This window comes from Micromys minutus (genome assembly GCF_963924665.1).
Source record: "Micromys minutus genome assembly, chromosome: 1".
In the NCBI taxonomy this organism is placed as follows: domain Eukaryota; kingdom Metazoa; phylum Chordata; class Mammalia; order Rodentia; family Muridae; genus Micromys; species Micromys minutus.
In genome coordinates this window covers 78,568,155-78,584,980 of record NC_137969.1, presented here as the reverse complement: position 1 = coordinate 78,584,980, position 16,826 = coordinate 78,568,155, and the positions used below count along the sequence as shown (strand labels likewise).

The following is a 16,826-nucleotide window of genomic DNA, read 5'->3' as shown; positions in this document are numbered from 1 at the left end:
AGATGCTAACCAAAGATCTTCAGTCCACCTCATTGGCCCAGAACTGATGTTGAGCCAACATGTGGAAACAGCCAACTGCTGAACAATGATTAGGAAAGGAATATTGGAGATCACAATCAGTACAGCCAGGGTGGTCAGATGGGGTGCTTCATGGGTGACCCTGAACATGGAATAGAGTCAAATATTACTATTGGGATCAACCTTAAAGAAACTGAACAATGAGCTATAAACCCAATCACCATGTTCTTTCTTTTCCTTCCTTCCTTCCTTCCTTCTTTCCTTCCTTCCTTTCTTCCTTCCTTCTTTCCTTCCTTCCTTCCTTCCTTCCTTCTTTCCTTTCTTTCTTTCTTTCTTTTCTTTTCTTTTTTTTTAATTTTGAGACAGGACAAGCCTTGACTCCCTATATAAACCACTCTGGCCTGACTTTGTAAACCCCGTCTGCTATTTCCCACGTTGCTGGGATTATTAATTGGCCTATGCCATCAGGCCCAGCTACAGTGAGAGATTTGATTGGTTGGAAGGAGACGGAGGATGCATTCCTTCCTTCAGCACATATACTTATCGGAATAAATTACACTAACATCCCTGCAGGGGCCCAGCCAAAGTTTAAAATTATCTGGGGTTCCTGTCTCTGTACTCTTTAACATGAGTAATCATAGACTATCTCTGAAATGATCTTTTTTCTGTTTCTACCAAAGGGAAAAAAAATTACCAGCTCATACTCTCATCACTATTATATTGGTCATTTTTCAGCAATACCCATGATACCTTCATCTGTGCATGATACAGTATGTGGTCATCCTAATCTCCCTAAAAACTGGCTCCACAGCATCCCTCCCATAGTTCTCACCATCTCTTGGGCTTCTCATTTTAGCACCCCAAAATGGGACCCAATTCATTCTGCCAGGTATCTCCCACCAGTCCCCATCCAGGCTGGATGGAAGGGTCTCTATTCCATAAAAACCTGCTCACCCGGTGCCCCCTACCCACCTTGATTCATCAGATTCATACTCTGATATGCATCTTAAATCACAGCCCTTTTTATGAAGTCTTTCTTGAATTCTACATGGAATGCTGAATGTCTATAGGTGCCCCTGTGCTCCTCAATAATAATTTTAAACGCTGTGTACTTTATGGTTTAGATGTGAAGTTTAAGCCAAAAGTTTAGGCCATTTACTCCAACTCTGTCTTCTAGCGATATTCAGCACCGGACTAATCCTCCTTCAACTAGTAACATCATAACATCCCGCCCAGAACTGCTTCTCCTAAAGATTGGTGGCTCGGTGTATCCATTACAGTTTTCATTCTAGGACAGTAGACAAAAGCAAAGAGGATAGGAAGATGTGTTCGTTCCAGCTCATAGTCTAGGAATATGGTCCACCACAACTAGGAAGGTGTGGGAGCAGGGTATGGGGCAGCCGGCCATATTGCGTCTTTTTCATCCAGTGAGAAGCCCTAGTCCATAGAACAGTGTTTTGCTTCCCTTCTCAGCCAACCGTCTCTGAAAACAGTCTCTCAGGCATGCCTAGAAATTTGTCTCTTCGGTGATTCTCAATCCTATCAAGTTGATAATGAAAATTTCATCACATTTGTTTACCCAAATAATAGCAGTGCCACGCATATCAGAGTCTACTGGGTACCAAATTTCTAAAGAGGTGGCTACACCCATAGAGCCTCCCACCATTCTGACATGCAGTGGACTCTCAAGACGCAATTCTTAAGGAAGGGACTCAGCTGCGGAACAAACCCATCTACTAACAGCTTTCAAACAACGCGCCGTCGTATTTGTCAGCTACCTGCAGACAAGCTCATTAAAGTCTCCCTGCCCTCAAAATTAAATTTCACATAATGAGAATATAAACTCAGAGCTGGATAAATAGCTCAGCCAGGAAAGTGTGTGCCAGACAAACATAAGGACCTGAGTTTAGATGTCTGTGAACAGTGCTAGAGAGGTGGAGAGTGTGAGACCCCTGGAGCTCATTGGCTATCCAGTCACATCAGTGAGCTCTAGGTTCTGGGAGAGACCCTCACTCAAAGATTAACATGGAAAGCATTTAAGAAAGACACTGAAGGGCTGGAGAGATGGCTCATTGGTCAAGAGCACTGACCACTCTTCCAGAGGTCCTCAGTTCAATTCTTAGCAACCACATGGTGGCTCACAACCATCTGTAATGGGATCCAATGTCCTCTTCTCGTATGTCTGAGGACAGCTGCAGTGTACTCACATATGTAAAATAAAATTTTAAGACACTGGATATTGAACTTTGGTCTTCCCACATGTGCACACACATACATGTGTGAACATACAAGGAAAACATAAGCCCAGAAGCAATCTGGCAGACATGAAGGTAAATGAAATATCTTAAGAAGCCTCAGTGAACATTTAGAATGGCTGAATTTTATTACATACATATTCTGCTTTTTCAGCATACTGAAATGATCTCTTTTTTAATTCATCCTCATAGGACAGTGTGGTGTAATGGGAATTGTACCTACTATAAGAAAACGATATTCATCCATTTAAATGCAGAATCAACAAGGGACTAGAGGTGCATTAACTTTAAAATGGTACAGATGCATTCAGCAACTTTGAGAAGAACCAGAGTAGAGGCCAGTGCTGCCTGGCCTGTTTACAGATATCTGCCATTGCTACCTGAGATGCAACTGAGTGCCTCACTTAATGCTATGCAACCAACCACTTAGACATCATGGCCCACTCATAAGTTGTAACCCTTGTGGATAAAGTTTATTGCCAATGGGATCTGGAGTTACCTGGGAGACAAGCCTCCAGGATCTGGAGTTACCTAGGAGACAAGCCTCCAGGTACAAATGGAAGGGAACCATCATCATCATGGCTTTAACTATGGTGGGCAGACCCACCCTAGAAGAAGAAAACAGCACCCTCTGGGCTTGTGTACTGGGCTGCATAAAAAGCAAAAGGCTGGCTATGCTGTAGTTACAATGTGACCAGCTTCTAAGAGCTCCTGTTGCCATGGCTTCTCAACCCTGATGGATCAAGCTGTGATCCAAATCAAGCCCGTTTTCCTTGCTTAGGTTGCCTTTGTCAGGATATGATGTCACAGCAATGGAAACCCAACCACTACTCAACCCATACTTTGAAAAGCTCTCTGATCTTGTCCCATGCACCCCTCACCCACTCACAACCATTTTTCTGTAAATGAAGAGTATATTTCAGCTTAGATAAATGGATTGGAGAGGATCATGTAGCTAATGTGCTCATTTAGTTCCTGCTATATGCCAGCATCTCATTATAAAAAATAACAGGTATACAGGAAGCCGGACGTAATAGGGAAAATCAACAGGGAACCAGTCACACAGTGTGACCTCTGCAGTAGCACAAGGACACTGGGGGCAGGCCCTGAGGAAGACAGGGCAGCAGTAAAGGATACCAACATGCTGCCTTACTTTAGCTGGGACATTTCTTCAATATATACCCAGGAAGGACCTGCCACCAGTATAACATCTCTCTCTCTCTCTCTCTCTCTCTCTCTCTCTCTCTCTCTCTCTCTCTCTCTCTCTCTCTCTTTCTCTCTCTCTCTCTCTCTCTCTCTCTCTCTCTCTCTCTCTCTCTCTCTCTCTCTCTCTCTCCTCTCTCTCTCTCTCTCTCTCTCTCTCTCTCTCTCTCTCTCTCTCTGTGTGTGTGTGTGTGTATGAGAGAGAGAGACAGAGAGAGAAAGAGACAAAGATAGAGAGAGAGAGTATTTCCAAACAAAAAAAATACACCCTAAAAATGGTGTGCTTCACATAATAGACTCAGATGCCTCCCTTAAACCTATTCTCTGGCCCACAAGATGGCTCCACAGGCAGGGGAGCCTGTTGCTAACCCTTAAGACCTGAGTCCCATCTCTGGGAGCCACATGGTGATAAAAAGAGAACACCCAACTGCACAACTTGTCCTCTGTGTCCTCTGTGGCGTGAGCACCAACACACACATGCACACACAAAATAATTTTTATAGTGATAAAAAATCTATTTTCTAGAATGGCTAAGAGTGTCTGCAAAATTCATTCTATTGCTTCTGTTTCTATTGCATTCATGAATTCTAGGATTCACCTTGAGGCTCCTTGTGTGTTGCCTAATTTTTTTCCAACTTAATACTTTTCATTTATAAATTAAATTAGCAAAATATGCTTTACTACTCTTTCGGGGAACATGTAGAGATTAATGAATTAATAAACAAAAATTGCCTTGAAACTGATGGAAGGGAGCAGCAATCTAAATTCAGTTTCTGTGTGAGTATCTACTGAAAGAAAACAGTTACACTGTAATACATCTGTGTGTGAGCAACCCTTCCCCTCAGGAAGTCACAAATGTGCACAATTGTAATTTTATAACACACACATACAACTACACCACAAATTATCACTCCTACATTTTCTTTTCTTTGGGATGGGTTTTAGTTGTTGTTGTTGTTGTTGGCTTAGTTTGTTTTAGTTTTTTTAGTTTTGTTTGCTTATTTGGTTCTGAATCTGGAACTGGGTCTCACACTGGCCTGGAGAGAACTCACCATCTTAACCAAGCACATGAAACTCATGGAAAACTTTCTGCCTCAGTTTCTCAACCATTCTAAGCTTTCCTTTTAATACTCAAAAAACATCTATCCTAAATAAAAGATTTAAGCAAAGTACCATTTTTTAATGTATCTTTTGGGTCAGATATGAGACACCATCCTAGAAATATCATACATACACACAAACACATACACACACACACACACACACACACACACACACATGCACCAAATATAAAGTCAGTGTGTAAACTAAACAAAGAAGCTAGCTCCCTTACTATTCTAGTGAAAGTCCAAGATGGAACACCTACTCCAGTCAGCTAAGCACAAGCCCTATCACTGTAATGCAATGGCTCCTTTTCCAGAGCTGCTCTCCAGAGGTGTCTAAATAAAAAACACAAGTCATAAGAAATACTGGTCATTGTGTCAGATAGTTTTATGCCAACTTAGACACAAGCTAAAGTCATCTGAGATGGGGGAAACCTCAATTAAGGAAAATCTTCCATAAGATTAGGCTGTATACAAGCCTGCAGAGCATTTCCATTAAACTAGTGGCAGATGAGGAAGGGCTCAACTCATTGTAGGTGGTGCTATCCCTATAAGAAAGCAGGCTAAGCAAGCCACAGGGAACAAGACAGTAAGCAACATCCTTCCATGGCCTCTGCATCAGCTCCTGCCTCCAGGTTCCTTCCCTGTTTGGATTCCTGCCCTGACTTCTTTTGATAATGAACAGTACTGTGGAAGTATAAGCCAAATAAACCCTTTCTTCCCCAAGTTTTTTAGTCATGGTGTTTTGTTGAGGCAGTGGTAACCCTAAGACTTATTTAAGTATATCTTTTTCTTATTCCAGGCCACTGAAACAATAGACAAAGGGGTACTGCAGAAACCCTATTTCTACTATGCCTACATATGTAACTTACAGCTACATCGTTTCCTTAAAGCAGAAACATGACAGGCTGTCATTAGGAATCAGCACTGGACCCTTTCGGGACCTGGAAATAGAGAGCTCTCTCCAACATGAAAGTCTTAAAGCTATATTGATAGTTATTTTAAACTGATGATTGAAATAACTTAGATAATAATATTGATGGCCCTTAAATGCCTCTCAGTTCATTTGAAGACTGAAAACAATGAAATCAAGAATATAAACCAGGCAAACTGAACGATGTTATTTGCTACACAAATGCATTTGTTTTTAACCTAAAAACTCATCCCTTCCTTTCAGGAGTGACCTTTTTGGTCCTATTGTTTATTTATATACAATTTTTCAGAAGCATGCCTTGTTTTAAGAAGAGTCAGTGACTATGACAGGCTCAGCTTTACAGCTGATATCCACCTAGACAATACTTCCAGTGTGTCACTCAGACCTTCTGAATCTCATACTTTACTCAGGGGGTTACCATCTCAGAAAATTATCTGGTCTAAATCTGAGAGGATCTCTGCTCCCTGTCTCCATCTACCATCCTGAATGGAGAAAAAAACAATGGACTGTGCTACTAAGGGGAGCAATTCAGGGACGTGTCAAGAAGGTCTGTTCCAATCCATTAAGGGGTGGGAAAAGGAGGAGGCAGGGTGGGGGTGAGAGGGTGGCTCTTGAAAACAATAAGAGGAGGGAGAGCAGACAATGAAAGTGAACCCAAGGCTACAAGTTCTGAACATCAAGTTCCAAAGCCAGCTCTCTGACTTTTCCTGACCTTGGACAAATCTCTTGGATTCTCTGTATCCTAACTTCTCCAGGAAGTGAGTGTAAATTAAACCCGAGGGAGGTTTCTTACATCAATCTTGTATGATGCCAAAGTCCTTGCTTCTGATAAAGGAAGAAAAGTTAGACTGTTCATGGCCACACATGTACAAAGTGTCCTTAGTTTGTTGAAAATGATTTCTGAAAAATACACTTTGAAATTTATATATTAAGGCATGGTCTCACTCTGTACTTCTGGCTAATATGGAACTTCAGATGAGGACTAGGCTGACCCCAAGTTTACAAGATCTACCTGCCTCTGGAACGCTGGGATTAAAGGCCACCATATCCAGCAATATACATTATTTAAAGCCAACCTCTTCTTTTTCCTCTCACACTTTCTGAACAAGACAATGTTTTTAGGTTTACCTATAGAAAATTGTCTCTGACATTTTTAATCCAATTTATTTCAAAACTTTAACTATGTGCTTCATTTTGAAATAAGAAAATAGAATTCTTCTTCAGAATTAGTACCTTGGAAGTGTGTGTGTGTGTGTGTGTGTGTGTGTGTGTGTGTTTGCATATGACTCCCATCAACCCTCAGTGGTATTTTTAATCTCTCCAGTATCTTTTTTTCTCTATCCCTCTTCAATCTCTTTGTGATTAAAAAGACAGTCTAAATTCAATAGCTCGTTGTCAAGCCAGACGCTGAGACGCAGATCACCACCTCCCTGCCGTGACATTGATACTTCAGTACATGTAGCCTTGAGCTAAAATGACACTGGTAACCCACATATTGTCTGCTTCCCACTTAAATTCTAGATCGATTTCAGAGCTGCAGCTTGGGGAGTGCTGTTTTATTTTAAAAAGCAATATGCTATAAATTTTTATCCCTGTTAACTGACAGTGTACTTAACAGCCTTTATCTTATATATTCATTCGAAAATGATGGTCTCACACTTTAGTCTGTCGGTTTTTTATTTTAATTACTAATTACTAGTGGGAGGGTGAGTGTGCCATGCCACTGTGTGACAGAGAGCAGACTCCTGTAGATTCCACGGATAGCCAGTTCACTACAATGGCAGAGCACACCCCTTTCCATGCTGAGGCTTCTGGTGAGTTTGACTGTTCTGTGTACATACCTCACACACACACACACACACACACACCCATACACACACGCCTCTGGGTATTTTATATCCCCCCACACATATAAACACATCAGCTTCTGGAAGTTTTATATGCCCACTAAGCTTAGAATTCAATAGATGTTCATTAATGTTACTTCTGTATTTCTCAAGGATTCCAATAAGAATTTTGTCCAAGGTTAAGTCAAGGTTTGTCTGCTTACTAGCCATGCGAACTAAACAAGTGTTTTTCCCCTCACCTCTGAGTTTATCCCCACTAACATTTGGATGTGAAAACCTTAAGAACTGAGAGATGTGGGGACTCTGTCAAAGAGTCCAGGCCTACATACTCAGTAAGACCTAAGCAAATGTTGCTCTGCCCTTCCCTTTAAAAATATTGAAACATGTAGAATGTCATAATCATTGTGGGTTTCATATCCATGTTGATAACATGAAACAATGCAAAGTAGACTTAGATGGGGAAATGGAAGAACTCTGTCCATATAGAATATTGAATATTTAAAGTCTTAATACAGAATATTCAGTTAGATTATTCTGTACAGTACATTGGCTTTCAGCTCTCTTAATCTGACCCTGGTAGGAGGGGAAAATGTCCCCTTTCCCCCCTGCCTTTGGTCCTCTTAAAAATAAGTAAGACCATCATAAGTAAAACCTCATGATTTAACTCTACTGAAGAAGAGCCACAGCAAAGGGTGAGGTCTACAGAAAGCCTTGTGCTGCTCTGTTGTGGGTAGGTCTGTCTGAGAAGCATGGCTTCCAACGGCAGTGGTAAGGGGTCAGAGAATTTTTAAGAGACCTTGGGAAGGATAACTGAGATCACTGTGGTCTTTGATCTCTGGTGTAATTAATGCACATCTGTGGGACTTCAATAAATCCTCCAGGTGATTGTTATATGAGAACATCCCCCTCCTCTTAGTCTCTCAGGCTTCCCATCTTGCCATGAGACCTGTGCCTCTTTCCCACACACTCTCACCATGAAGCCTTCACCAGAACTATACAGTGCTGTCTGAGGTTCCAGCCTCTAAAAACTTTAAGCTAAATAAACCTTATTTATTTATAAAATTACCCAGTCTCCACCATTTTGTTATAGCAATAAAGTGTACTAATACATAAATCAAATATTATATCTCATTGATAGAGAGCCCAATACCCTACTTAATAATGTGCTTAATAGTGTTTCTATTCCTCTGAGATTAGGGAAGACTGACCACCCAACTTTTTAGTTGTGGTATAGAGCTGGTGGTTTGTGGTTGGTGGGACAAGTGTTGCGGGTGCATGCCAGAGGAAGGTCTGGTGTCTTCTCCTGTTGCTCTCCATCTTATTTTTCAAGATGGCATCTCTCACTAAACCTGATGCTTGTTGTTCTCACTAGACTGGCTGGCTAGCAAGTTTCTGGGATCCACCTGTTTCTGAGGTTACAGTCACCTAAGGCCATACCTAATACCATACTACAAGAGCTTGCATAGCAAGCATTCTTAATTATTGAACCATCTTCTCAGTCCTACAACTTCATTCTTTAAAACATTGATTTTTTAAATATTGGTTAAACATATGTAAAACCAAAGCAAAGATATTCAGTCAAAACCAAATCACTGAGTCATATTTCTTTTCAGACATTACTGGTATTTAAATAAAAGATGTTGGTGTGGTGAATAAGTCCTATTAACTGTAAACCTGTGATAACCTTAAAGGGCATTATATAATGCTGATTCGGCACAAACATCTTCATAATCTCAGGCTTCACCAACTCATTAGATAAAGAGCAGTTCACATTTTCCGTATTTTACTGAATAATTCCTTGGAGATTTCTAAGCATAGTTTTCAATAGTTATCGAATTTTTAATTGTTGGCAACCATTAACCTAATAACTATAATCTTAGAAGCCATTTCTTTTTCTAAAATTCAATAACTTACATGCTTTGATATTTTATTAAAATCCTTCTTGATACAAACCTACTCTGGCTTAATAAGCTTTAGTCTTGTTCATAATTAGAGGACTCTTAATCACTTTGAAACATGTTCATAAAAATCTATCCAAGGAGTTGAGTTGGTTAGTCCTTGAGTTATATAAACTTTAGGTTTAATTCTCTGACTGTATCCCAACAACATCACCAAATGGCTCAGTTCCCCTCAAAGAAGATAGGCAACATCTTCATAAACCTCATAAATAAATAAATATTCTTGAGATATTTTACATTGAAATAAACTCCCATTGGTACAGTCAGTGTTTAAAAATCTTTTATCTGATTATCATTAACCACAAAAATCTTTTCTACTTGTTCAGAATTGGGGGTCTGTTTACCACTCATACTGATAAAAAAAAAAACATGAAATCTTTTGCCTATGTAATTAGCACTGAGCAACTACATGCAGCTGCTAACAAGTCTATCATTCAAAGATGTTTGCACATTAGCAGCTCATCGGGCTTTCACTTAGCACCTTGATAAATAAGTTATATGCACTCTAAACACATCCTTAAGGAAACAACCCAATTACATTTCATAGCTATCTTCAGGAATTTCTTGTAAATAAAAATGTGTATAAAAATGTGCATCTTTTCATTAACACTTGTAAAACAGTAGATGAACACAAAATAATGGAAATAAAATTATCAATATAGCCCCTGGAGTTAGAAGACCAAAAAGAAAGATGCTGCAAGTATTAACTAAGAGAACTAACTGATAAAGCTTCATGCAGAAGCACGGTGTGGCACATAGGTTTTGAAGACTGGATTAAGGAGTTCAAACACCTCAGGTTGAACTGAAGGTTTTACATTAACTCAAATTAGCCAGGAGTGACTTGTTGGAACTCATTACATTTTAATTTACTATTAGGTAAAAGTGAAATGAACAAGTATACCTACCTCTTTGGAGTTTTATGAGGATTAAATAAGATTATCCATATAAAAGGACCCATAATATCCAAGATGAAGCAATCACACAGTAAATATTAGCCATTGTTTTTATAATTACTGCCACCTAAACATACAAATTTAGAGCCAGGCCTCAAAAATCTTTTCTACTTGTGCAAGTGACTCAGGCGTGTAATCCCAGCTACTACAACAACAACTGAAAAAGGACAATCACAAGTTCAGTGCCTGCCTAGGATACAGGGTGATTCACATCTATGACAGGCAGGGCCTTGGGAATAGGAAGTGAGTTGGAAATATGGCTGAGCGATAGAGCACTTGCCTGGCAGACACAAGGTCCTGAGTTCACCTGGAAGGGAGGGCAAGAGCATTCATACAAATGCACAAATAAGAAAGCAGTTAAATAAATGCAGTCCTTCCATTTACAAACCAGACCAACGGACAGATGTGAGCCTGGTCCTGAACCTGTCTTCCTCCCACCCATGGGTTTTACTCTCTGTGTATTAGACCATTAAGCAGCTTCTCACTACCAGCATATAGGCTCGCCTCAAACAATCTAAACAATCTAGCTACTCATGCTATATCACATTAATATGCAAATTCGGCGCCTCAGCAAGAAAATCACAAACAAGCAGTTCATTCATGACACATTTTTATTCATAACCAATTTGTCACCCAAAACACTGGTTTTACAGATACAGTTAAATAAACACTCTCGTCGGGATACATTCAATGGTATCCAAAGCTAAAACTGTATGAACAAACTATTTTTGATGGGAAGATATGGTCAGCTACTAAAGGTGGATTGTTACGTGGTCAATAAATCAGTAAATTAACACAACAAACAGTTTACACAAATGAAGACCCTGGTGCTTGACTGTTCTCGGCCACTACACAACTGCTCAAGCGTTAAAATGACAGCTATGAGCAGAGGAGAAGGACTACATTTTAGAGAATTTTATATTGGTTATAAAGTCCCAGCTTAATAAAGGTTAAAAGAGCATCTAGCCGGTTAGCTCAGTGGATTAGAGCGTAATGCTGATAAAAGTTAAAAGAGCCCATTGAAACATGAAAATCTTTTTTCTTTTTCAACCTGGGCTGATTCACTTCTGAAAATGAAGTGGGTTTTTTTTTTTTTTTCCTCTCCTAAGGTTGAGTTATAATTAGAAATTAGATTCCTCAATCATTCAATGACCGAAATCTTTATTAAAGTCAAATGACCTTCTTCTAATTAAGTCTTCTCATAAGTTGTGATAGACAGGGTTACTCTGCAGCTAATACAGGTTTTATGTACTTACTAAAGGAGAATATTCTTCTGTGTTCATTACTTTCTTATCATCCTTACAGTCAGCCACTACTGGTAAAACGTTCTAAAATAGGAGAAATTACTAACACATTCTGATAAGTGCTCCGATTTTTATAGTCCCCGTTTTTCATTTTATTATGGAAGAATGCTCAGAATTATATATGCTACTCTCCTGTGCCTGTTTTATTCTCATTACAGAAAAATACACCTAATGAGGGGAAATATACATACTTTCATTATACCATTAAGAAGATTGTTCAGATTTGCAAACCTGAGGGCAGAACTGAGCTATGTGCATACACTTTACATTGAATTCAAAGGCACTGAACAAAATGTGCTTAAATATGTGCTCATCCAAGTAAATTATAAGCAAGATGCATAAAAAAAACTTGATGTTGCATTTGAAATATAATTTTAATCCTTAAGAATGAGTATCATTAAATAAGTTCTTTCCTTAGACCAAAGGTCTGAGATGACGTAGACAAAATGCTTTGCTATTGCTTTTCCTATTGAGCAGAAATTAATTTTAAAACCAAAGAGAAATAATCAAGGGAACTAACTATGCAAGGGTAGCTGCCAAGTGCCAGCAATTACACGGTTTTATCTTTCTAGTTCAATCTCTTGAGAGATGAAGCATCATTCGCGAGAAAGGAAAACGCACATTACAATGCTCACACCCAAAAAAAAAAAAAAAAAAAGTGGGGATAGTGCAGCCTGCACATTACCAAGCAATAACAAAAAGGAAGAAGGGGATGGAGAACCGCAGCAGGAACCCTCTGCATCATAAGCTGCTCACTAGCCAAATAAAAGAATGGAGTGCAATCTTGGATGGCCCCTCCAGCCCACCGTTTTCATTGCTGCACCTTCTACCTGGCTACTACTGGGGAAAAGACTCCAGCCTTCACGATGCCCTCATGCAAGACCATTAAGGTAACTTAATCCTTCTCGAATTGCTCACTGGGAAAAAAAAATGTTGATTCCAGACTTAAAACAATAACAATGTTTTGTTTTGTTTTGTTTTTATAGTGGGAGACATGAAGCTATAACTACAAATTAGATTCTAGATCTTAGCTTGAAGACCTGATGGATAAATAAGAGCTTACGGAACCCAAGAGGATGCTGGGGGGAGGGGGTATAGAGAGTGCGAGAAAGATGCTGGTCAGTTCTGAGATGGTGCAGGGATGACAAGGCACAGAAACATTGCAAGTCCACGGTCACCCCTTGAGGTCTCAGGTTTTCAGTCATGCCTGAAGAAGGAATGGGTGCGCACTCAAACACCACGATTTATTCTTCAGCTCCCAGGGAGAATGGTAGGCAAGCGTCTCAGAATAAGCCTTCACCACAGGGATTTCTGGGTTCACACACCCGCCTCCCCTGCCCAGGGCAGGCGATGACTGTCTCGAACAGTAGACAACTGAGATCTGAGAGCCAGGGCCAGGGGATGGGGGGTGTGGGGTGTGGGAGGGACCAAAGAGGAGGGGCACATCCCCGTGGCCGAACTGAGAGCCTCCGGCAGAGTCACAGGGAAAAGACAGGGATGTTGAGCCGGAGAAAGAGAACTGGGGACTGGAAAGCACCAGGCTGCGCTTCCAGGATGCCAGAAGCTGGCGCGCACCAAGCCTGCGAGGGAAGTGGATCCCAGGGCGTACCCCGACTCCCCCACCGAGGGTGGGGAGGAAATGGCTTTGTATCGCAGGATGAAAGGCAGACAGGGGGTCACCACCGGGTAGAGAATGCAGGGACGAAAGATGTCCAGAGCAAGGAGGACCCCGCCCGCTCCAGGACACTTCTGCACTGCTCCCAATCCGCTGCAGCCTCTAGTCCACCCTTCCACGTTCCAACGGCCTGAAGCACGGGGCTCCCCCACGGACGCGCCCCCACTGCGCTCCCGGTGTGCTCACCTGCCCACGAAGTTCTCGAGCACTGAGCTCTTGCCGGCGCTCTGGCCGCCCACCACCGCGATCTGCGGCAGCTCCAGCAGACAGCTCTGTCCCAGAGCCGAGAAAGCGTCCTGCAGACGGTTCACCAGAGGGATCAATTCTTCCATCTCCCGGTTCCCCATCTTGCCTGTGCGACCAACTGCCCCACAGGTCCCCGCTCGACTCTGTGGCCTGGCAGGCAGCCTGGGCCTCGCAGCACTCGCAGCACGGGTTGTCGCTGCACGGGGCTCAATCGGCTGAGTCCGAGTCCCCGGACCGACGTCCGATCCCTGCCACCCGCTGCTAGGCTCCTGACAGCTCACAGCCCACAGCGCGCTTGCGCAGCCGAGAAAGGCGAAGGAGGCGTGGCCTGGTCCTGAGACTGCCACGCCCACACCACGCCCCTCGCCTGCTCCTCCCTAGTTTCCCACTCTACTGGCCTAGGGGGACACACATGCAACTGCCTCCCAGCTTGGCCAGATGCCACCGCCCAGGCTAAAGGACAGAGTACTGCACTTGGTCAAGGAATAGCCAAAATCACACCCAATAGGAATTGCTGTTTCTTTTGAAGGAGCTACACACACCGAAGCCCAGAGAACAGCATTACCGTCTATCATCAGCTAACAGCAAGCTGACATCAGCTTCACCATGAACCACTGCCATCGTCGTACGCACCTGAACACATTTCACCCCAACTCCAAAACCCCAGATTGCTGTGGGAGGCAGTGATAAGCTGGCCTTTTGGAGTCAATTCTTCCTCTATTGGAAAACCAGGCTATCTGACCTTACTGAAGTACTCACCATTACTAACCAGTCCTACTCGACCTTCTGTAAGCTAAAATGTAGCTCCTTGAACTTTCTGTTCCCTGCTCCTGTAATCTACCATACTCATTCTGGCTTTGGCGATTCCTTGCCTGAGCTAGCTGTCCTTTTAGCTCCTGGACAGGACAAAGAGATTGGCTGTTGAGCCCATTAATAACCTTGCAGTCTGCACTCGATCCGTTAAATTTAGCACACTGAGAAGATTCTGTGCCCAGTGATGGAGACACAAAGATAAATGCCTATGCTTCTTCACCTCCTTACAGTGGTCCTCTTTCCTGTGCATTTTGAATACTGACCCCTCTCAGGATTTAGTGTGCAGTGTTTACTGGTCTCACACATCCTCCATCTGATGATTGTCCAGTGGCTTTCAGTAACACAAAAGCAAGAGACAACATAGGGAAATATGTTGCATCTCCAGCATCCTGGGGTTTTCACTGTAACTTAGGCACCTCTAAGACAACAGTGAACGGAGACCCTGCCTCACGTCCCCTAGGCTCTATGGCTCTCTGGATGCGGTGTATGATCTCATGAGTAAACCAATCTTGTGATTTTCATGCCTGAAAAACCAGTACCACATGAGGTATGGTGCCATGCCTCGCTACCAGTTTAGGATGGAAACTTTGGACCACTCTTACAGCAAACCCTCTGTGCACTGACCCTGAGGAAATATTTCTCTAGGCAACTGCTTCCAGGAGCAGGTGGCAGGGAAGTCTATGGGAGAAGTGAGTGGAGGCTGGCCATATTGCATTTGTAGTCAGAAGGCAGAGAGAAACAAATTCTGATCATCGGTTACCTTTTTCCTGCCTATGCAGTCAGAAACCTCAGAAATCCCAGCATGTGGAATAGTCCCACCTTCATTAACCTAATCTAAATAATCTTTTAAAGACACACCCAGAGGTTTGTTTTCGTGGTGATTCTAGATCTTGCCAAGTTAACAGTCAATATTAACCATCACAAGTTTAACTTTCGAGGTCAATGTATTTGATATGGGAAAATGATGGTGGTTAAATGAAGTCCTAATGAGGAAACTCTAGTTAGAAAGAGCTAGTGCTCCTGTAATAAAAGGCACCAGAGACCCAGCCCCATCTGCCATATAGAGACACAACAAGAAGGCAGTCATCTTTGAAGCAGAAAGATGGCCCTCAGTAAGATTAGTAGACATCTTGACCTTAAGCTTCCTAGCCCTGAGAACATGGGATAAAAATGTCTTTTAAAGTTATGCAAACAATGGCATTTTGTTATACAATTCAAACTTACTACAGAGGTAGGGTTTATAAAGTAATCTGTGATGGAAATTAGGGAGCAATGACTCTGTCTGCAGATTGTCTTAGGTAGCTTCTGAGAAGACATGGTCCTGGCTGGGTTCTTCCTGCACACCACTCCATGCTGTATGAAGATGAGCACACTAGCCCATCCATGTACAACGCCTTGTGAGCTCTAATGTAGAAGACAATGGCACTGTTGTGCATTAGAAAGAAAATATATCAACTAATGGAAACCTCTAATCGGTCCTGTTCACGCTTTGTTCAAAAAGCCATTCAGAATGACTCTTGCCAAAGCTTTTCTTCTCTCCTTCCCTTTTCCAAATTATTCTGCAGTAGCACAGTAGCAGGAGAATCTGAATCCACACAGAAATAGCCAAGGTCCTTCAGAGGTACAGACCTCTACTCATAAATTAGTCCACGTAAAACAGTAGGAAACAGAAATATGGAATGGAAAAGCAGAAGGGACAATACCACAGAATGCTGACTTCTACCTTTCCAATACATGTGAAAGCTGGGGAGTGGGGAGGGGAAGCTGCTTAGTGCCCAGTTTCTTGAATGTATCATACAGTCACTTCAACCTGTCTCAACCCCGGTGATGGATGGAAGGTTTCTCTCCCTGGCTTTCACATTTATGATGTCGCTGCTTCCTGGGTAGCTCCTAAAGGTTCAGAACCTTTTTCGGCCTCTGTGTGTAAGAATCTGGGACTTTGATAAGCCCATAAAGACATTGATTATATAAGTGTCTGTTTTACATCATGGCCACTCTAAGAGATGACCCTAGTGAAAGAGTGCCACACAAACCAAGAGGAACTCTTTTTAAATGGATGTGACACACACCAAAAAAAAGTCACACCCCATGACTTTAGATAAACATAAAGTCACATGTCACTTTAGATAAACAGAATTTTCTCCATTTTGATCACCTACCTTGTTTATAGGACTTAGTTCCATGTAGCCTGGCTATTTACAAAATTAAACCTATAAATAATAAATATATATGTATATACACAGACATATATTTTAAATGTGCTGCTGGAGGAAAGCATGCCCTGAGAGAAAAATTTTTTTCAGTAATGAAAATATGCCTAGAAAAAAATATGTAAACTCCCAAATATCACAGACTTGAATATATGAGTTTAGGGTTTCATGTTCTTAAAACTCTACCACATTATTACAAAGTCATATCTTGTTTATTTCCCATAGTGCCCAACACAACATTTAATAAATTTTTATGAGGCAGAGCTGAACCAAAATTGTAAGCATTTGCCACCCTATCTACTTAATA

General features: G+C 41.7%; 1 protein-coding gene across 6 annotated transcripts in view; it reads right to left on the bottom strand.

The window, feature by feature from the left end:
• Window positions 1-13,662, bottom strand: part of DNM3 (dynamin 3) — a gene marked incomplete at its 3' end in the record, with an annotated part of 461,945 nt that extends 448,283 nt beyond the window's left edge. For all 6 annotated transcript variants that reach the window (XM_080942239.1, XM_080942242.1, XM_080942240.1 and 3 more), the window contains exon 1: window positions 13,437-13,662. In XM_080942239.1, coding sequence (XP_080798365.1) covers window positions 13,437-13,597 — 161 coding nt within the window. In that variant the 5' untranslated portion in view covers window positions 13,598-13,662. The remainder of the gene's footprint in view (window positions 1-13,436) is intronic.
• Between the last annotated feature and the right edge of the window lie 3,164 nt (window positions 13,663-16,826).